Source organism: Atta colombica, unplaced genomic scaffold (genome assembly GCF_001594045.1).
Source record: "Atta colombica isolate Treedump-2 unplaced genomic scaffold, Acol1.0 scaffold163, whole genome shotgun sequence".
Classification (NCBI taxonomy): domain Eukaryota; kingdom Metazoa; phylum Arthropoda; class Insecta; order Hymenoptera; family Formicidae; genus Atta; species Atta colombica.
The window spans coordinates 1,821,412-1,845,472 of NW_017259254.1; the positions used below are offsets into that span (position 1 = coordinate 1,821,412).

Genomic DNA, 24,061 nt, shown 5'->3' on the forward strand with positions numbered 1-24,061 from the left:
GCTGTAAATATTTTTTTTCTTATTTTCATGTGGAATTTATTTATTTAGGTGGACCTCTATCGCGAAACAACCTTAACGCAAGCTGGTCTTGAAGAATATACGAGAGTGCAGCATTCTCAACAAGCTAGCTATGCGCAATCCGAGGGATATCATAGCTATGTATCCAGCGTGGATTCTACAACGAACACACCGTTTCTCGACAGGCAAGATTATCTTTACACATCATTTTATTAACATCAGACACCATGCGATGTTTTTGTAATGAGAGATTGCTTCTTTTATCAGATTGAGGAGAGACAGCGAGGCAGTAGCACAAAGACCCACGGCGTCTTGGGAAGATACTTCTCGAGAGGGTAGAGACAGCGTAGTGACTACGTCTAGTGGTAGCGCTTCTAGTAGCGAGACTTTGAAATGGCACGGTTCGATGTCGGATGTCAGCGTATCGAGCGGTATGCCTCCTCGTCAAGTAGTAGCAGATCGATGGCATCATGGATCTATGTCAGATGTTAGCAGTGTAAATGGAGGGATCATAACTCAAAAATCCAACAATGTTTGTCACGAAAAGTGGCAGAGTTCCATGAGTGATGTCAGTACGTCCGGGATAGGTCCGCCAGGAAAAGGAAGGCACAGTCTTGACAAATGGCAGTCTTCGATGAACGACCGAAACAAGCAGGGACAGAGTAGGCCCAGCTTGCCAGCGGTGATCGGTCAATGTACGACGTCCGCGTCGATCAGTGATATCTGCCAAACGTCGACGATTCGAGACAGCAAGTGGCAGGAATCTAATCTCGATGACGATTCGCTGAATGATAGATCACAAACGAATCAATCATGGGACAATTCGAGCAGTCTGGAGAATGACAAGTATGTTCAATCTATGCCGCAAAGTCCTACGTGTCAGCAAGTTGGAACAGAAAGTCCACAGAGTTCTGAAAATTGGAATCCTATACACGGATCGATGTCCGACGTGAGTCAAACTAATGGAATCCAATGCAGCAAGCAGCTGATTGCTCACAGTGCCAGAGTGCAGACTCCTCAACGACATCATTCGGAAAGCGTGCTGTATTTGGATCGCGAACGTAGCAAACGAAAACTTTATCCAGTCAGTACAACGCAACCACAAGAATCCACGCAATCTTCAAGGTAAATTGACGTATATATTTTTCTACAATTATTATACTTCTTTGTTACAATTATGATCTTAAACTACAATATGTGCAACATTTCTTTTTTCTAGAATGACCTTAAATTCACCGCCACAACCGCAGCTTTCAGTAGCTGAACGCATTAACGAATTAGAAAAGCAGCAACAACAACAACAAATGCGTTACACTTATTTGGATCCAGAAAAACGTCATAGGGTATCCGATCCTACATTGAAAGCAATTCAAAAGAAAGCGCTATTATCTTACTACGAAAGACATCATCAAGCGTCTTGGCGATCGGAACCTCAGTTGGCGCAAGGTCCTGCGCCAGCTTCTCAGAGTCCTCAAAGTCCACCACCTCAGCCTCCTCCCCGACCGAGACCTTCCTCATCCCGAAGAGCCAGTTCAGCATCAGATTATGTCAGTGGAACGTGGAGAGAAAACGTTAGCAGAGCTCAGAATCAAGGAAATGGTGACTTGCCGAGCCCTAAGCATCAACATAGCAACAGTTGCAGTAGTCTCTCCACGGATTTATTAGGTCCTGTGATAGTTGGACCAGCTATATCGATAGATGACTGGGTGCCCGAGAGACCGCCTAAAAAGCCACACCTGAGAACCGCTTTCAATGAACGTATACCTAGCCCCGACTTACCACCTCCGTCGCCACCGACAGTCACAGAAAGTGAGGTCCACGATTGCGACGATCCATTGCCACCCCCACCACCTGAACTCAGCGAGGATTGTTTTACAGAGCGTAAATCTAACAACATTCATCACCAGACGGAGGAAACGGTAAAGATCAGTCGTGAAAGGTCATGCGAACGACATAAGTCGGAAAGACATTCCATGAAAAGATCGAAACATAACGCCAAGAGAGATCACGATAAGCCCACCGGTAAATCTTCGCCGAATTCGACGAAAACAGGCGTACAGGAACAGGAACAGCATCAATTCGTGAGATCCACCGCGGCATTGAAACACGTGGATTCTGAAATGGTACTGGAGAATGGAGTCTCGGCTGGCTTCGCCACTCACAGGATGGTAGTCACGGGACGTTCCAGTTTAAGATATCCTTCTACCCAGAAACTTATGGTGAATGGGAGGATAGCTCCGACGAGGAGAATATCCGAGGAGAGATCTTTTTCAACTAGACCTCCGGCGCAACTACCTGATCTCATATCGCAAAGATACAGTGATTCCGGGAATCAGAGACCTGCCCCGCAAGTTCCCGTGGAACCGAGGATTATTCGACAGGAATCGATGCGAATTGACGGGACGCGTGTCGACGCGTCCGGTTTGTTACGAAACGATTCTGGCCAGAGATTAGAATCTTCTTCAGGTCAAAGACCGCAACCTCAAGTGCCTAAAAATGCAGATAAGAATGCTATTGCGAGTCCATCTTCGAGACCGAATTATCTGCCAGTGACAGAAGTCGCGAAGAGTCCGTCCAAATACCTGAAGAGCGGAAATCACAGTTTTTCCATTGGCAGCCCGGTAAAAACGGGATACGAAGCTAGTTCAAAACTGTTTCCCTCGGAATCAAGCCCACAAAAATATCACGAACCCCCGAAATACGTTCCTAATCACCATCAACGTTCTAATGATGTAACGCAGAGGACTACGCACGGTTATTATGCACTACCGCCGAAGTACGTTGATATCCCTAAACAGAAACCTCAGCCTCAATGTCCGACGGAGAAATATAGCACGGATTCTCCTAGTTCGCCACCGCCGCCTTTAGCACCACGGCAGAATATATCGGGTAGGAAGTCCTTGCCGCCTCCGCCGAGACCTGCACCTCCGCACTCTCACCAAGGGTAAGTTTAATTGTAACAATTTTTTTATATTTGTTCAACGTCTTTGTCAATTATGTTATACTTACCATTATTAAATTATTATTGATAACTGTCACGGTCAATTAATCAGTCACAAGTTGCGTGATTGTACATAACGGTAAATTCAACTTGTCGTTATTTTAATTTCTCGAGAACCATTAATGGTAACGATCATCATTAATGGTACCATCAAGATTTATTTTTATCAGAACTTGTTAATCTTTGGAGACACGAGCTCATGATTTTTTCCTGTGTCGTTCATTCTGTAATTATCAATTATTAAAGGTCTTGAACGGGTTAAAGCTTTTATTGCTAAAATGGCATCGCGTAATTTAAGATACGGGCACACGCGATCCCGTAATTGTAAAGTAATTGAATGGTAAATAACCGCCTCCGTTGCTAGGTATAGCATCATCATTATAATCCATGTATCCGCAATGTCCCGCCGTACATTGCGCTTATCCCACGATCGATCAATTGAATTAGAGATAACTGTAAGTACACCTTACTCTGCGTGATCGATACAGCTTGTGAGACTGATCGACAGATCGTCCGGAAATCCGAAGCAACTGATCTTGAAAACCACTCTGTGGAGCGTCTCTTGTGCGTATCAATCAACGATCACGCACAATCTGGAATCATTCGTATCGCCAACATAATTTGTGATTTGCTGGCTCGTCTCGCTTCCTTGACATAGATAGGTTCCATATAATTTTCAGTAATTTTCTGTAATTTCTTTCAAATGAGAACAAAACATATAATCGGCAGAACAATATGTTATTTACGTAAATATTATATCAAAGAGAAGAATACACAAACATATTAATCGCCATATACATTTAACATGAAATTAACATTTAGCATGAAACATCTAGTATCGTCAAAATTACATTTATATTTCTAGTATAATTTCTATCATATAACTACTTTACAAACTATTTACGTTTCGTGTTATTTAAATATCATATAAAATCTCGATGTAGAACATTTATAATCAACAATTTATAATGGCGTAAGCGCCATCGCAACGTGAATTATGTCATTAGAAAATTTAATAGCCACATCCACATTCTCATAAAACAGAGTTATAAAACGTTGTCTATCACAGGTATGGAAATCAAAGGAAGAGGGCTAACGAGATACTGAACGAAAGAAACACTGTTTTTGTAAACTCTCCACTGTGTGTCGCAAACTCATAAACCCCCAAGGATCGCAATATCCGCTACTGACAGTTCGGCGAACTCGGATTACCTGGGGTTATTAATTATTTTCTCGTTCGTTTGCTCGAGCGAATCGCATATATTATCATGAGATTATCATTGCAAATCTAACGGTACCCAGGCTGATTTACGAGCATGTGACTTTCCCTGAATTACGTGCAACGTGGCTCTTAAATGACACGGAGACGCGTTACGAGCAATCCTTTCCATACCTCTCGAATGAGGTGGAGGTATACTGAACGCATAAGATTTACTTATCGGGCTATATATAACCATCAGTTCGCGCGGAATCGGTATGTTGACTGGGAGATCGGTGTTTCATAAAGAAGAGAACCATGCCACTCTTATGTGCAGGGTAAGGTCACAAACCATATACGCTTTCGCGAGAATGTAGAAGAATCACGCTCGTTGAATACGATCGATGTATGTATGCGAGGATATGTTATTAAATTCCAACTGGTGCGACGTCGAATGTATTCTTGAAAGGCGAGAAGTCGGGCAAGGACGATTTCGCGCGACGCGAGTAATTGTATGAAAAGCAGAGCAAGAATACGTTTCGCGAGTCAACGGTGGAACGATGATAATGGCAAGGCGCGTTCTGTGACCCGACACCTCTTTATTCATCGATCCATGATTTTTCGGGCCACGAAGCACGCGAGAGACTATTGAGAAATAGTCTGAAACGATTCGCGCGAAAATGGAAAGACATTACCGGCAGAAGATGTCAGTAATAAGGTAGAAAAGAGAGTACGAGTGTCTAAACAATCGACTAATAATTATTGCACGCCGGACTAAAGTTCTGTCCGGTTGGGATACAGGATGTAGGCTCGATCTCACGGGACGATAACTCTTTTCACCTTTCTTTTGTTTCCTTCTCGCTCTGATTGGGTGACTACCTGCAACGCACCAGCGACTAACTACTCGATACGCACTCCGGCTAAGATGTTTCAAACCCACGACACGGTTCGACGAACGGGCATTTGACTTGCGCCCGACCTTCGACAGGAAGAGGAGATTACCCAGCAGAAGAGTGTCAGAACCGTTGCACGTTTCTCTCTTTTCTCCTACCCTGCACTTTCTTTCTCCTTCCCGCGACTGCGCTAGATATTCGAGAGCGCAACGGTTTGACCTTTCGAATAAACCAACCTATGAGGCAGAAATGTCAGAAAAAAGGTTACCCTGTGCCACCACGAGCGTGTTGGCTTGTTCGTTGGTGTTCGATCATGTTTTCCACAGTGTCGATGATCAAAAAGATGAAGTGCGGCGCCATGAATAAGCCTCACGATAAATTAATAATGAACTGTGACAGTGATCTCATGTTTATTATCGACATATAAACATAAATATATCTTACACGACATTTGCATTAATTGCGCAAATTTTGCATAATGAAAAAGGTTCGAAATCGCAGCGCATTACAATTCGTAAATCTGACGCGAAATTGAATAACGATAAATGCCTTTTTTCATTCGCACCACAAAAATAAACAAGAATAATCATTCATAAAGAGGCATTCTTTTAATTGCGATTCAGATTTATGCGAGAGACGGACATACTCTCTTTTTTTCCGATAATCGGAAATGGCGACCCGCAGCGTTATCGCTAATCCTCGTTACGCGAAACACGAATCGTTTTCATTTTTCGTCGCGATGTCGCGATCGGCATTGTACCTGCGGTGCGATAATTGGCCTTTGAATTTCTGTTCGAACATGGAGCCTATACTGCTAAGTGTAATGCAATGTTTCCTTTGCCAAGAAGTCAATTCGATTTGATGCAAAGTTACGTGCGGAATAATAGAAGAAGAAACGCTAATTCGCCAATGTCTTTTGACATATTAAAAATTAAGCATATTAATTTATATTTAACAATTTTTTAGTCACTATTAAAATCGTCACGAATAAATATAATAATTTTGTTCTCTACTTGTACTTTTTTTTTCTTATTTTCTATCTTGCCCGTAATTCGCGAAATACATTTATCTCCGATATTAAATATTTCTAAAAATAAATTATAGTATATTTGTATAAGAAATATGTATATTCATTCTATTTACTAAATCAGCTAAATAATATAAATTATATTCTACCAAAATTTTATTATTCTTATAAGGATTTAAATATTGTTTCGATTAGAATTGCTAAAAGTTCTAAATCCGTCATTGCATTATAAATCTTGTTTTACCTTGTTAATTCTTGCAACTACATACGTAGTTATATCGCAGAAACGGAGTAGTCGACGATGACAACACGCAAAGTATCACTTACACTGGTTGCTCTTGTCCATCGACATCTTTCACTATGCTATATCCGATGATATCAAGCAAAACTCATCAAGAAAAGAGCGCATATCATGTGGCTTGAGTCGAGTCACAATGAATTTTCGCCTCAATTAAATACATCTTTCACTTGATTCAGAATAAATTTATTATTTTTATATCTCAAGGACTGGGAAGATATCCTCGTGAAAAGAAAAAAAAATAATAAAGGATAAAGACTTTTATGCACTATTGATGTCACACGTTGTACTTTTTTATCGATTACTCTTATCTACAATCGACAGATATTTCCTAGGTGTGGTCGTAAAAATATACACTTGATATTATATAATATATCATTTCTCGGATATAGAAAGGAAATAAGAGAGTAAAACTTTGCGCCGCGTTTATCGAGATAATTACCACAGAGATGCGATAAATCGTTTCACCAATAGTGCATAAAAGTGGTGAAACTTAATTTTTGCGGACCGCCCGCTGCCATTTCGCCAGCAATGGAAAATATTATTGAACTATAATTATGAAATTAGAGTAAATACGCGTTGTATCGCATTATCGACGTATTTGCGTCATTCTGTGCATTCATTTATTTTGACGGATAACTTAACTGCCATTAAATATTAAGCAAACAGTTACTTTAGCATCCTGCATTAACGTAAAAGAAGAGCAAGTGCATTAAGACTAAAAACTTTCCATACTTCGTAACATCCTTTTTCGTATATCTACAACGAGACTCATTTGATGACTAGTTTGGAAACTGGGTTAATGGTATGCAATCGTAGCTAATTCCAAGCGCATTTAGCAGTGATAGTGGTAATACCGGTAGTATTCACATTCATTAACGAGAGCAGAATTTGAAAGGGAAGAGTGGTTTGTCAAGTCTCCAAATATTGAAACATTTGATTTACAAATATGTATAGACAATCTCGTATAATTTAATATCGAAAGATATTTCATGAAAACAAAATAATGATACGCAGCGTTACAACATTCATTGCCATATGATTAGTAAATATAATTTAGATGATTAGTAAGTACGATTCAGAAAGTTCTTGTAACTATTAAATATCTCCATTGAAGCGAAACTCAGACAATATTCTCGTATTTCAGAATGGAACTTTCGCATAACATACAACCAAAATAAACCTTTTTTCTGCATCATCAGAGATGAATGGTTGCGATAAACATAAGAAATCACGTGTATATGTGTGACTATCGTGTGTATATACAATATATATACAAAAAATATTTTAAAATGTAAAAAAAATTATCACAAAATAATTTGAAAATAATAAATAATTACAGCAATTTATGTCTAATTAAGCGTCATACGGAAGTTTATTTTGCTCGACTTCGATAAGCTACCAAGCACATCGTCCTGTTTGTGACTTACAACTATCCACCGAGAAACGGTAGCGCCAAGGAAATATAAGTGCAACGACGACGTGACAAAGACGAACGACAAACGAAATAACCAGCGAAGACAATAGCCAGCGACTTGAGACCGGATGACACCGGACACGAAGTCACGGAACCGTCTCGAGAAACGGTATCTTCTCGACGACGGTCTACCTTACGATTAAATGATTAACACAAACTGTTCGCAAATTTACGAGTAATTTTTGCACAATAAGAAATATTTTATTCATATGCGCGGATAATAAAAAAATTAATTGTTAAAAAAAGAAAAATTTAATTGTACGCTGACATTAATATTTCCATGTCTCTCTATTGTATTTGTCATATCTTGAAATAATATATTAAATTATATTTTAGAATTAAATAAATCCTCAAATATAAAATAAAATGCAATGAAAAAATATGGCAGTGCAAATATGATAGTGCAATTGTATAGCACGTATTACGATTACATTTTTGATATAATCTCATTTTTTATTAATGTCTCATAATTTTCATATATTCTCAGATAAATTTTTTATCATATTAATAATAATTTATCATATTAATATTGTTACATAATTTCCAACTATATATTTATAAAATCTAGCTTCTCAGAGGAGTAAAATAACGGAAGATTTTTACTAGTACATCGATTGTAAAATTGCGCAACGTAAAAATTTCTAGGAGCGAGAAAGTCCAATTTGTGTTAAATTGTCCGGCATTAGGTTTTAACCGAGCGATGTACCGTTAGAACACGTGTCAGAGCGTAATAACGACAAGACGGACAGGTCGAATTCTATCAAATTCCATCGAGTTATCCGGATGTTTATTTCCTACGTTCCCGAGCATCCATCAGACACATTATCAGCACGCGGTTTAGAAAACGACCTAGCCCACTTGCACCTGGGTAAACACGTAACTCTCGACTCGTCACGCAACTTTTCCACGTCGAGAATCTTTTATCCGCGGTATATTTCATTTCAAATTGGCTCTCTCCGATCAATTAAGCGTGCCCAACAACCCGAAAGATGCTGCCAGTTTCCTATTCACTGTCATAAATATTAACATACGATCTGATCGTCATCTGGCAACGTACACTTTCCCTTAATCTTCCAATTTATTCCCTAATCGGCCTAATCTTCGATTATAGATTCTTTATTCACGGTCATCAACAATTAACATTACGATTGTGCAATAGCATCAGATTGGAAGTGAAAGTATTCATCATCCTTTTATTTTGTTTTCATGTTGCTAATGCAATTAACGAGACAGTTAATTTAAGAAACAAAAAACTAAAAATATTAAAAGGAGAGCATATATTATTTCATTTCAAAGATAAAATTGAGATACTAAAACATAACTGTGAATAAATATGAAATATTAACTGAAACGTCAACTTTTACAAAAAGGAATTACATCTTTGTTAAAGATGTTGCTAAAGATTTTAATTTTGTTTTCTATTTCTATTTTCGCCCATATTAGAGGAACTCTAAACTACTGCATCGGCGCATCGCGCTTGATTATTGTGTTTCGATCACGATTTCGTAGATGGAATTTCTTCTGCGGAGCAAAAGCACGTATAACGTCAGATGTCAGCCATATGTGAGGCAAATCTCAGGCGACTTTATTATTACGGCGGGTGGTCTTGAGACAGCAGCAGCAGACTGCAACGACAAAGACGGCGGAAGATGCATTATGCTCGCACGTGCTCCTGAAGGTTTACCGGACGATCGCCGGGCCATCGGCCGACGCGACGCGATGCGGCCGTGCACATTGCCGTGATATGCAATAAGAGCTTCGTGTGCTCGTAAAGTCTCTATGGCACGGCGTGTTCGCGATTCCTACCGTAAACCGAACGATCCGTAAGAACAGCCGATCCGACGATGAACCATCCGACGTGAAGGACCGTGCCGAGCGAGCTGCGTACTTCCTGTATTTCCTCGAGTCGAGTTAGTGGCCACATGCGACTCAGCCAAGAGCGAAATACCGATCGCTCGGTTGACGCCTGGGTCATCTGAGAGGTCGCTGACATTTGCTGGGATAATCGCGGTCTGCTCCCGCACCTGCCAGGAAGACCCGATATAGACGCGGCAAACCGCAGATATAGTAGCCTCGTCGCGGATTCTCTTCTCGTAAAGCCAAATAAAACAGAGGCGCTTACAGATACAGTGACCGCCGTCAGAGAAGTTATAAATAGATGATGTGTGAGCGCCCAGTTTGTTCTGGATATTTCGCGGCTCGATATTTATTCAAAGTGGAAGATATTTCGCAGATATTTCGAGATAAAAATCATCGTAAGTCATGATGGTTTATGAGAGATCAGGAAAATAATCACCCAGCGACCTACTTTTATTCAAGTACAATTGATCCCGCTTAATACACCCGATAAGGCGATGACGTGTCCTAATACAAATTCCTTTTTATGATCGAACGAGAGCATAACTGTGAAAGGCAATAAAATCCATGTAGCAATCAACGATCGGTGCCGTATGTGTACGGATGAATCCAGAAAACTGAGATATATATTTCGCCTTTAATAAAATTTCAAATCGAAATCATAAATCATAGACTTCGACTTTATCGACATCGTCGAATGATTTCACATGGAAGTTGATATCGTTGATATCACGAGCCGCGCTTTGAAAGCTAGCGGAATGTCAAATTTATTGAACGTTATCAAGCAACGAAAGGAAACGTTATCAAAGCAAAGCACGAATGAGATAGTCAGGCGCTCCGTTATTTTATGATTGTTTATTCACGCGTGCCGTGATGAAAAACGGAGATTTTTAATGTATGAACACGTTTGGTTCAAGACGAATAAGCAACCTCGCACGAAACGATCCAGGGTTAAGACCGGAATAGCGGACGACGCGCAGATCGCGTGTACATATATCGGAAGCATCACCAGAAGCAATCACCGGAATAGCAAATGACATCAACGGTAGATGTACTTGTGCGAACATATAGCTAGTATACGTGCGTGTTTTGTTGAAGATTTGATCACCACGTTGGACTGACGATTGTAATACGAAGACTTGACCTAAAAAACGTATTGTATCGTTATATTCTGAATAGAGACACGTCAGATTATATTTCCAGCGATAATTAATATAAAGTACGCTCTAGTTTATATGGATGAATATAAGAAATATTTTCTCTATGTAGGTTTTTCAACATATATTCATAATTTTGTAACCAACATTTTCTAAAATTTCTGGTACAATTTCTTTTTCATGTCAAGTCATTATTTTTTGTGTCAAAGAATAAAAATCTTTTTTCGATTCAGAACGTATTTATTTTCCTTTAAAAAGATATTTCTAATTCAAAAAGAAAAAAGTCTATTTGAATTTTTCGTTTCAGTTAAGTTAAAGACTGCATGCAATCAACGACAAATGTCTTTCTTTACATATTTTGTTTTTAAATCTTCATAATATAAAACTAATGAATATATTTAGCCATACTAAAATTTCTAGATGCTATATTGTAGATACTGTATTAAATGTATATAAATAGATATGTAAGAGTATAAAAGAATATGTATCGTGACTTTCTTTTAAAAAATTTCAAAAAATAGATCGCATTTTTGCGCTGGAAAATCTTTTTAAAGCGGAATTTCGCAAGATTACGCAAGCATGCAGTTTATTTTAGCTCCTCACACTGTTCCGTGTGCACCGCGACCGGCTATTTTAACTTCTCAAATGCGTTATAATGTATATAAATAAAATGTAGCATAAATCTTGTTAAAATTCATTTTAAATGTATAATTTTGTCGTGGTATGTCGAGTAGAATAAACATATTAGAAAGAATGTACGTATAAATGTGAAATATTTGTAATGTGATATTGTATTATAAATTTGCGTTTGACATGAGATCAGATATAGCACTGTTATGTATTGATAATGTTAATCAATCCAGTTCTGCGAACTGAATTGAAACTAAAACTAAATCAATATCTGAAGCAAGTGACAAACATGTTCATATACATTCCACAGTCCACTCGCTTAATCTAAATATTACCTAAGTATACACTTAGCAGATCTTAACTAATCATCTGGTCTCACAGAGAGGTGTTAAAAATCGGTTTCTTCTACGTAGAGTACGGCGTGGGTATCTATTAGTGATCGATTCTTGAAACACGGGTTTTCCTTAAGCATAGCTTCGGCTATTATGATAAAAAAAAGTATCTACGAAGAGCTTAGCCGTCGTTCCCGTTTTTTGCAATCTGTCATTCCATTCGCAGGAATGAGAGCGAAGTGTAAACGCACTTTCTACTGCGCGCGTTGTCTTTTTCCACGGAAGTGCATTGATAACAGCCTTGTGCTCGGTGCACGTTGATAAAATACAATATGGCTCGGTGTTTCATGACTACCGCTTTAGAAATTTCAATGCTAATATTCTTTTACTGATAATTAATCGAATGATATCTTCTTAACAAATGATCAATATTACTTTTTCTTGCCACACCTGTTGGCATATCTTGTTATATCGATAACAGTTTATCGATACACTAAAATAAAATAGATATAACTAACGCATTTTATGATATTACATAAATTATCATTTTTTAATCTTTTGAAGTTACCGATGATTTTGTTTGACTCACTCAATTATAAGTTTTTTTCGTCAAAAATCAAACGACTAAATTTTTTTAATGTTACATCTAATCAAATTTGGATTACTTTTGTTAAAACGTATTTCATTCTTTTAGTATTCATGTTTTTATAATAGAGTCATTTTGGTTAATTAGTGTCTTTTAATTGATATAAACTGAATGGTCTTATAAATTTAGCGTCAACTTCGAAAGATTAACAGATATTTTTATATTAATAATATTATAAATGCAATATCTATTTTTTATTTTACGATAATTTAGATATTGAGCAGAATAACTTCTTGATGTTACTTTCGGTTTTTTGTTTATAATTAAAAAGCTAAAAGAACATCAATCTCGTATCTTATTTTTACATTTTTTTCATATTTCTATGATGAATCCAAAATGGTTATTTTTTGGCTGTTGTCAGTTGAAATTTTGGAAATTTGCCCATCTAAACTTGGGACATTACTCCTCTTCCGTACTTTCTTCCTCGAACGAGCAGTCTGGTAAGTAAGAATAGATGCGAAACGGCAATAACCTCGCAATGACCGTTGTTTTTTAAATTCGCCAGTTCTGACGCCTATCGAAATATATCTTAAAGTATACTTCTCAGATACAAATGCACAGAAATAGGTAGTTTAGTTATTAAGCATTATGTTCTTCACATTATGTGTAGCCATATCTGAGCGATCGGAGGTATCCCTGTTTTTCTTAGTCGGCATTATCGACAAGTAAGAGTTACGGTAAGTCGTGAACGCTATTTGTCACTCGAAGGTTCGGTGCAATCGAGCCTCATGTACGAATGATCGTGCACGATCTCGAATTCAATTTTCCAAGACGGTCACGTTTCCTTCGATCAACTGAGATCTCATAGCAATCTCAACAATGAGCTCTCTCTTTCTCTCTCTTTCTTCAGATGTCTTAATCTCCGCTCCTAATAATATTTGAAAATCTCTCCAAGGCGGTCAATCATTGGATAATCAAAAATGGACGAGGACAAGGTGAAGAAAGGGAAAGACTAGCGTATAGATTCTGTATGTGAAGTGAGAGTGCGAGGAAAGTAGAGGTAGAGAGGTATTCGGAACCGTGGAATACATATGGTGCGGTATACACGATGTCGGTATACGTCAAACTCACTTACCTACGACAATCGCCGGCGGCTGTGCCGGTTTTCTGTCTCGGGACAAGCGAGCGAGCCGGTCGATCCCCAGCGAGAGCTGAGACCTGTTATTACATGAGAATGCGAAAAAGGAGGACCGAAGCTCTTCGTGGATCGAGGAAATTGTTAAAAATGTTGAGCCGTATCCCCGACGATGGATCGCCCTTCGCTTCTAATAAACATTTGCTTGGTGTAGTGAGGAGAAGAAGAGAAGAAGCAGATACGTGCCTGGCCTTCTACACACGCTGGGATTATATGCTCGGTATAAGCTCGGAGACATCGATTATTCGTGGCGCGCAACGTTGATAGGATTCGAATTAACTGCGCGATCCTACGCGAACGACACGGGAAATGCGTTTTCCCGCGGGATATCCTGCCGAGGTCGTTGTCACCCGCGCTAATTTACAGCTTATCGATGACCCGTGCGTTTTCTCCTCTCGACTAGCTGTCATACATCTTTCCTGATCGCGCAGTCGGTGATCACAGGGCTGAAGCGGATCGGCGCGGAGTGACGTTTTACCGCGTCTCCGCGAACTCCGTTTCCCTAGCTAGCTGAGGGAATCTCCGCGGCTATAAAGATTCGCTTCGTAACTTCGGCAGTTGTAACATATATAAATTACAGCGTTCGCGCAGCTCACCCGTCGCGATAATAACTTACGTGTTGTCCTCCTAGAAGAGCGAGTTACGACTGTGCAAATGTTACAAGTTGCCGCGGAATCATAGTCCCGATCGGCTAACGTGGCCGCCGATGTCAAAGAATGTGTATTAGCTTAAAGAACCATCCGCTGGGAATATTAATCCTCTTTCTCGCGACCCAAGCATGCGGGTCGGCAAGAGCAAGTTGAGCGTGCGTCGCGGGTGAACAATTCCGCGACGTATGCGTTTTATCTTCGGCCTCGTATTATCGTTGAAATGGCACGTTCGATGGCTTAAAGGCCAATCCCCTGTCGCCACGTTTTCATATCCGATCGGGACAACAAAATGAATTATTCTTAGAATCATCGCTGATGCGGTTGAACCACGTAGATTTCATGGAGGTCTATTAGCGGTGCCCTAGACGTCGGATTAAACCGGTTTCCGCGAAAGTGCACTGCTATGCTATGTCGGTTCCACCGACATAGCATAGCAGTGATAAGTGGTAAAACTGTCAGCGACATTAACATTCAGAGGTGCGAACATGAACGTTTCGCCGCTTTTACCTACATTCGATTCGCGACATTTCGGATCATCATGGATGATAATAATAAATAAAACACAGAAAAATAGCACTCTATTGCTAAGAAAAGTGATTACTCAATTTATTTTCTTCCTTTTAAATAACAGTTATCTTTAAAAGAATATTTTATTGATAATGATCTTAAAATGTGCTTATTACAAATTTTAAAAACTTATTGTGTACTCAAAAAATAAGATAATTTTGTTTTATATTATAAAATCGATTGAAGAAACGACTTTGTAGGATAAATAAATCAAATTTGTTTTAATTTAATAATCTTGAAGTAAAACTTATTAAGATTCAGAATCTATTTTGAATAAATTTGATGCTTGTAATGAAATTAAGATATAGATTTGGAGATACATGAACTTTTGAGATATATGGATAAATAATTATTACTTGTGTGCAGTAAGCATTTTTCTGTGTATACGACCCATTTACCTATCACTACGATCATTCCAAACATATGGAAAGAACGGTTTTGCTAAAGTGTTTAAAAATTTAACTAGATACAGATTTGAAAATAATTCTGTTAAGTTATTAAAATAATTATACGTAAGACGCCAAAACTAATTACTAGAACGTCAGAACTTTTTGCAGCATTGCTTATTACTTGAACGTTCTACATAATTACTTTAATGATCCAACAAAATTATTTTCAGATTTGTATCTAGTAAAATTTTTACATTTTACATTTTATATTTTAGCAAAATCGTTTTTTCTATGCAAAATTGTTTTTTTTCACGAGTCACTTTTCGTTTTCATACATCAGAATAAAAAATTAATTATGTTTTTTTTTCGCTTTGCATGCACTTTTTTTCTCTCTGTCTCTCTCTCTCTCTCTCTCTCTCTCTCTCTCTCTCTCTCTCTCTTTCAACCTCCCACTTTCAGGATTTCCCCCTACTAACGTCCCTCCACCAACGCTACACGAACTCTGCTCCGACTCATTCCGTTGACAGCGCTCGCGGAGTACATATCGTGTTCACGCACATTCACGTTCTCTCACAGCGTTCGTTGACAGCTGTCAGAGAATACGTGCGCGATCGATAGCCCTGGAAAGAGTGCGGGTCGCGTCCAGGCTCGCGCGTTCTCCATTGTTTTCGTCACTTCTCCCAATTAATGATCATCGGTAAAGTATGATTAAATACGAATAAGAGATGACAACAGATGCATGATTCGTTTCGGCATCGATCGCCATAGTGTCAGATAGTGTGGGGGCGAGGGAAACGCATTGTCAGAACCAGTGTACAATGACCTGAGCTTCCTACAGCGGGGGATTGCGACTGCTCGTCGGGCAACTCGCTCATCGGGCAGATGTTGAATTTGAGTGTGTACAATCTAGTGGGCAGTATCAGCACGATGGTCTTTGGGAGTAATAAGTTTCGGATACGAAGGTATGGCTGATTTTCAAATTTAAAGCGTCAGTATTGTTTGATATGATTTCGCGCGATATTTGCGAATCAGTAAATAGCGAACTGTAAAAAACTAATGAAATATATATATATATTACCATCATGAAATTTAAACGGTTAGACTTACGTTAAATATTTTCGATTTAATATATGTTTACAAATATTAAGACACATATATGTTTAGAATAATATTATTGCTATCAAAACAGATTTACAAACATATTTTCGGCTTAATAATTCGAATTGTCTCGATTCCTTTTATTTATTTGTGTTTAATTTCTTTTTAGATTTATATTTTAACATAAAGAAAACATAACGATATGATTACGAAATAAAGAGAAAAATATTTGTGGATTAAACTATTTTAAGATAATTTATTTATAAGCACGTGCGCCAAAGAAAAGAGAAATCTTCCAAACCACTAATACAGAGTCAATTTATAAGTTTAAATTGATAATGAAATAAATTGATAACGATAAATCAATTGGTAACGAAATAACGAATATTTGCAATTTCCTTCTTTATACTAGCTAATATATTAGTGGATCCGCTTTGAGTTTCACGCACAGCCAGTGGCTCCGACGTCATGGCAAATCGATAATACCAAGCTCCCCCTTAACAATCGATCGTTCCATCACGGCAACCCCAAATTTCACACTCCATTTGCGATGTCTCGCGATTCATCCTTACACGCACACGATCGATCCTCAGCTTTGTTCTACGACATCGTTTAAATCGGTCTGCAGTCTGTTATGAAACCACAATATTGCGGCGTAGCAAAATTAAATCTCTTCAAAACGATTTTGAATTAGATGATAGAATGGAGGCGCATCTCTATAGAAAGTAGGTTTCGGTTCATTGAAGAAAAATCCTCAATCGGACGAGCGACCAACTTGAAAATTAGCGTCGCGTAAACTTGAAAAGATCCATTTAATATTATCGAGATTATTATTATATCAATATAATCGCAATGATATCCGTTGATATCTTTGTCTGTTTCAACTTTCATATTTGAGATATGACGAAATTAATAATTGCGCAAATAATTGGTCAATAAGTTTATTTTTGCAATATTTCAGATCACTTGAAAATTATATTCATAAAGTGACATGAATAAATAATGTTGTTATGTTAATTATTTTATATTATTTTTGCAATTGATTTTATTGTTTGTTTTTGCCTCAAATATATATTTAATAACGTTAAAATTAAAATTTCTCTGAAAATAGAGCATAACACTTTATAACTGAACTATGAAATTAACATTTTAAATCAATCTTTCAACTTAATCCTGAAACCAATGCAATTCGAGCGCATAATCTTTAAATTTGTTTTTGCCTTTTTTTTCTTCTTAATTGCTGATTCGTTACGGTAATATACACGAATTTAAACGTAAGTCGGTTACTACTTCGATAAAAATCGATCTTAGGAGTAACCAAGCGAAGCCTCTCTGGGAACTATTCACTCGATACGGCTGTAAGAAGCAGAAAGAACAGCTAAGCGAAGCGATCGCGTCTTTCTCTGTGTGGCATCTTCTTCCAGACCTCGAATGTGCTCATCCTCCTTTTCTCACGAACGTGAGCTCGGATTCCCCTTCAGGGCACAAGGGCATCTCGCTACTTATCGTGCCACGTTCGAATTCATTGTCAAGTCAAGTCGACGATTCGCGAATGCGCCGCGAGCGCATCCCGACACGCACCGGCATTCTACTCGCCGATGCAACGTCAGCGTTTCGCAGACATCGGTACGGCTCGAAACATCTTTAGTGCTGTGCCTGGTCGTTACTTAACTTTCGGAGCGGCCGGACGTTTAACCGGTTAATTTAAGGCTCGCGCGTTACGTGACGGTATTATAAATATAGCGCGCATATTTCCGCTTCTGTGCCATTATTCGCGCCTGCATATTTACGCCACGCGGATTAAGCGGATTCTCATCGGTCTTTTTTAATCCGCTCATCGGATTGTGATCGCCAATTAAGAGAAATTTATGGAGTCTTTCTCTCGCGGTTTCGTCTTATCATGCGGCGATGATATATGAAGGCAAGATTCGCACCAGTTTAACTTCTTACCACTGAAATTGCAACACACATGATCCAGATTCCACCGGCGGCCGCGTATATTTCTTCTTTCGCGAAGAAACATGTAAAACGGCAATTCCAGTGCGTCGCTCAATCCGTTTCGTTTATCTGTTTACGAGTGTTGCGACTACAACGATATTAATGGTGATTGCTCACTTCGTTGCTCCAATGGATACTTAGATTATAGACACTCAATTAGAGGCTCACGGTCTCTAATTGCGTTCACCTTGTAACAGGTTAATAGGTTGCCGCTTATCGATGTAGTTTCACTCAAATGAGATGAGCAGTCGCAGCGATCATACTAATTAATAACAATTAGACAGTCTCTCGGAGGAATCGTCGCTTGGACCGTACTCGATGATGCTTTCCGGTCGCTGTTACGACACTTTGTTAATGGCGTTAGATACGATCGTAGATCGATCTGTAAGTTTGCTAGCCAGCGCCATCAAGTTCTCAACTGTGAAATATATTCGAGCCCCTCAAACGCTTTTAGATTGGTCCTAAGGTGAAGGGTAATGAGCCGGTACGATAATCTATACGCAGAAAATGAGTGACGGCTCATTACGCAGCTTTAACATAGTGCTTCCAACGGATGCTTGTTCTTTCGATACTGTTGTTCAATCATTAACGATGTTCGAGATCTTCGATGTAGTTTTCTCTGTCAGAGCATAGTTCTCACGTGCACCCTTGAGAATTGTATTGGAATGACCGGTTCATTGAAGAGAAAATGCTTTGCATTCTTCTACTTAGGTTTACAAAAACTAAAGAGTATCTTTATCTCATCATTTAAAATTTTTTAATGGTTAAAAATACTCTCTATGAAACTTTTAGAATAACTCTGAAAAGTGAAATCTCACTCTTAAAGACTGAAAATTGAGCCACTCTTTTTTCAGACTGGCTCAATTTTCATTTTTTAGAGTGAGATTCCATTCTAAAGAATTTAGAGAGTATGTTGCATGTATGTATGTAAAATACTATTTCAACTTTATTTATAGAAGTTCTGCGAACATTATGTTGTATAATTCAGTTCAGCAATATTTAAAAGACTATAATTTTTAACTTGCCATTATTCATATTATTAAAGTATTTCATGTAAATTATCATTTCACCCCCCGTCACATGAAACGTTAAGAAATATTCGCATAACAATCTTGACGTTACTTTCACATATATCTCGAAGAATATGCAAACCGATTCGACTATTTCTAATGTAATATACACTTCGCCATTCTAGCTGAGTAAGTTACAGTGGGTGCACATAAGACGTAGCCAATAAATATCTCAACACGTTTACATTCACCAACGCCGATCGCTATTACAGCACTTCTCTATGCCGATCAGGCAGCTTTATGTCAATTGATTTTCCCGTGTTCTCAACGCGTTAGCAATACGCTCATCTACGATGCATTAGCCCATGAAATCTGGTTTACGGTTCGATCGTTTCGATATGCGATCCATCTCGGATTACAGCGATCGATCGTGCGAATGAAGGCAACAACAATAAGAACGGTTCATCGATGACACGCGGAGGAACAGTTGCGAAACCAGCTGATTGTGTTATCTGACAATAAGTCTACATTGCCTACCGCGAGGCGACCAGATGCGCAAAACAAAATAGATGATCGAATGGATATCATTTCAAGGGTTCTGTCCGTCGTTCCGCCTCGGAACGCGTGGGCGCGTTTCGCTACGAAGGAAGAACACGGCACAGCGCAGCGCGAAGAATCACTGGGTGGGCAATTCTTCCGTAAGTCTTCGGAACGCGCCAAGTAAAACCGCGACGGATTCGCACTCGATTATTGCGACGGCCGCGGCGAGTGATGACGACGAGCGATGGAGACGTCTCGCGATTTACGACCCGGGGGCCCCATTTCAACGGGGTCCTATGACTTGCCGCTTGATTTATGATCGAACAAACGTACGGGATGAACGATCCGACGAGAGAAGATAATCGATGCGGCGCCCAAGATCTATCGTACCGGAAAAGCCCGTCAAATATCTTCTTGTGGCGAGGAGGCATCATTGTCGACAAACGACGAGCGTCATGATGGTCCGTGATTAATTATAATGATATTAATTATAAAATTCATTAGTCCTTCAGAGTGAACGACGGCCTTCGTACATCATCATAACGGCACACGAGCAGCCGTATCTTTACGACCGCGAGTTCCCGTTATTTTCAGATTTTCGGTCGAGTATTTGTTTGATATTAATTAATAGCGATTTATTAATCTCCTACGCGTGAGCGGCCGACTTTAAAAAATTGTTCCCGGATTTGGGTTTGGGGGCCACCTATTATAATGAGGGCGTAGATTTTTATTTTTAATATTTCATCTCACGCAAGGTGATTTTTTCTGTAAACATCGCATGTTTCTCAGTGTCCACAAGATATGTACACCTCCAATTTTCTTTTTGAAATAACAAGCATTAATAAACAAACATATATAAATGTCATTAGCTAATAATTCATTTTTTTCGTATTTTTATATAATATCTGTAGAAATTTAAACGAGAGAGATTAAAAAAATATTTTAATATAACCGAAATTATTAGATCTAATATAACATTTGTGATTGAAACATTAAAAGGTTTCCAAAGTGGCTAAACTCATCTTAGATTTTCTAGTATTAAATTTAGGTGATTGCAAAATCGCGTAATAACAATTTATAAACACAATTATTCCTTGCTTAAATAGTTGGAGATAAATGTAGAGAACGTATATTTAATTTTATAAATTTTTGTGCTCTTCCTCATATTTCAGAGCTCATGTTTCATGCTATAAAATTAATATCATTCACTAATCGGTTATCAAAGAAGGCACCAAGTCATCTTATCGTAAGTCAAAGGTGCTCGCCATGAAATTTTTTTCTTGAATATAGTAGCCTAGGCGACAGAACAAGATCCTCTTTGTTTGGAGACGCTTCTCTATCGTCTTCTGGGAATTCAGTCTCTCTTGTGTGTGCTCTTCTCTCTTCGCCACTCTGTAGTGCCCCATACCCTTGTCATTATCGTGGAATGTTATAGAGAGAGAAGGGGACAGAAATCATTTGCCACGCGGTAATTGCTCCGGCGAAATTGAGTTCTTAGACGAGACGGAATTAGTCAAAGTCGAGCGCGACGACGATTTCATAACGTTGACACTTATATGTTTACAAATTTTTTCCGTCTCTTTTTATCTCACCCTTTGCTTCCCTCAGCGATGTAACTGTTGATTTATTGATCGTAAAAAGTATATTTGCCATAATCAATTAATTTTTCAGTCATATTTGGATTTGAGGAAAAGCACGATAAGATCCCTTGATATCTTCCGTCACTGAACAATTTTGCAATTGATTCGCTAATAAAAATTGTTCTGTTCTCAACGATTGATCTAACTCATTTCTTATATTAAAGTAATGCATCCGGGATGCAACTCGTGAATTGCGTCATTATGCAACTGCTTCGTCACATTGATTCGTTTTCCGCCTTCCAAGTATTGAATGAAGCTATCGTGTATTTTATTCCGCGATTGGATCTGTTACTCGCCTGCGAACAACCGGTATACGCATGATCGACATCTAACACCGCTCCGCGAACGATCGCTTCCGAGTACACCTCTAGTAATGTCGCAGTGTTTCTCTTAAGGCAATAAGCAAAATGCTCTCTTAAGGTAGCCGGTAGTGAGCCCTTTCGTATTACAACCGTTAACTGCGACCGATTCTAGTAGAAGCATTGCTCGCTTCGACTCCTTTATATTCGCTCCACCGCCTCCATTAGCTATCTTAAATCATCTTTTCCGTTATCCTTTGTCTTCCAATATTCCGAAATGACTGTTTAGTTCCCACCATTTAACGTTTTTATATTTTGCTTCATTACTTTTCTGTCTGTGGAGGCCCCCATTCGTTCCTTCTTATTCTTCTTCCTTCCACAGGAAGATTCTTTTCTGTTTCATCTATTCATCGTTATCTCTCTTTAATCGAGCGCACCGAGTTCTATTAACATATCTTTACATTCCGGCGTTTCACGAATTCTTAACTCTGCCCTCGTACGATCTTTAATTCTCAATAACATGATAACAGTTACTGATAATCATATCATCATGTTTAGTATAAAATAATCGAAGTTCAAGATCATGTCGAACTCAAATTACGAAATTGAATGGAATTTTCTAAAAGTAACGAGGCAATTACGCTGAACGTCCATAAATGAATATAAAGATCTTGGCTTTTCTTCGAATGATCGTTTCATAGATTCAAAAGAATTTTGTTCTAAGGAAATGATTAATGTAACGAGTCAGCCACAAGTTAATCATCAGTTACATCTTCCAAGCAGTTTAGACGCCTGCGATGTAATCAGCGCGGATTCCCACGATTGGCAGAATCATTTACAATTAGTCTCCATCATCTAGTTCAACATTAATTTCTAAAACGAGTGCACGGCACAGTATTTCATACAGGAAAGGATTGCTGCGGTTTTCATGCTCGTCATTTCATAGTGATATCGCAATTTTACGACATCAAGGAGAACAATTCTTTTTCTTCAATTTTTTAGACGTTGTTAATAGATTATTTATCTAAATCCGACATGATATCATATATTGCTCTATAAGTTACGCTTCGTATACACCTCTGGTAAATGTGATTCTCCTCCTAACTGAGATAATAAGAATGGTTTTCGATACATAATATTAAAGAGAGTATAGTTTGTGCACTTAATTAGAAGGCAGTATATCTCCAAAACCTGCCATTCCACTCACGTAAGCTCGTGATTATGTAGTATAATGCATCTTCTTCCATCGCTGCAAGCACAGTGTTTGTTAAGAGTAATATGTAAATTACGCGATTGTTATCACCAACTTTATCGGAGGCTTGTCTTTTTTTTTTAAGAGACGTGTACCGCAATCGTGTATTCGGAGTGGCGTTACTGAATTGTCGTTTGTAGTAATGTAGTCGGTAGCCGATCTTGTTGTCAGACGACGATTAAACATCTGTTGCCGCAGCTGTGTACCTCCTTCCTTCTCGATTAATATTTACTTCCTACAAGAGATTTCTACTCTACTTCAAATAACATTCCATATGCTATGCACATGCGCATCGTGATACGAAGTCAGTCATGAGAATGGAATTAGAAGCAGAAATCACAAGATATAAAACGAATTGCGAGAAAACTAAAACTAGAACGCCCTGCTTTAAGCGCGGGAATGTCTGGTATGCGAAGTCACTAAATTGCTGACTATCTTCGTTTAGATGATTTCCCTATGACCCTTCTCCTTCTCTGAAGGAGGTTGCAGCTCTTAACTTCTTTTCAATGTATTCTTTTATTTCTAGTTTGCTTTTTTTTGCGAAAAGAATTGGATTTCGAGAAAAGACTTCAATTTTAAAGCATTCTCTTCTCGTTGGTAGAATTCTTTTCTCCTTTGAATCCAATTTTTAACGCATTTTTTTTTAATTTAATGTTTACAATAATAACAATTAAAATTTTCAAAAGAACATATTACTTTAAGAAAGTGTCGACACACATTGTACAAAATTAAAATTTTATAAATATATGTTTGATAAAATAAACATTATTAAGATAAAAAAAACATTATTTTAAAAGAATAATTCTTTAAATTAATATATCTTATCTTAATATAAATCGTTTGTACAGTGAAAATGTCCTATTATATTAATTAAAATTTTGGTTAGAAATAGACAATTCAGAATTTTCTAATAGAATCTATACTTTTAGTTAAGATAATTAGAATTTTG

General features: G+C 38.3%; 1 protein-coding gene across 1 annotated transcript in view; it reads left to right on the forward strand.

Moving 5' to 3' along the window:
* The window catches only part of LOC108685970, an 83,472-nt gene that overhangs the window by 39,952 nt on the left and 19,459 nt on the right, over window positions 1-24,061 (forward strand). Inside the window, exons 5-8 of the mRNA XM_018190986.1 lie at window positions 49-203; window positions 286-720; window positions 814-1,143; window positions 1,238-2,962. Of these exons, the coding sequence (XP_018046475.1) occupies window positions 49-203; window positions 286-720; window positions 814-1,143; window positions 1,238-2,962 (2,645 nt within the window). The remainder of the gene's footprint in view (window positions 1-48; window positions 204-285; window positions 721-813; window positions 1,144-1,237; window positions 2,963-24,061) is intronic.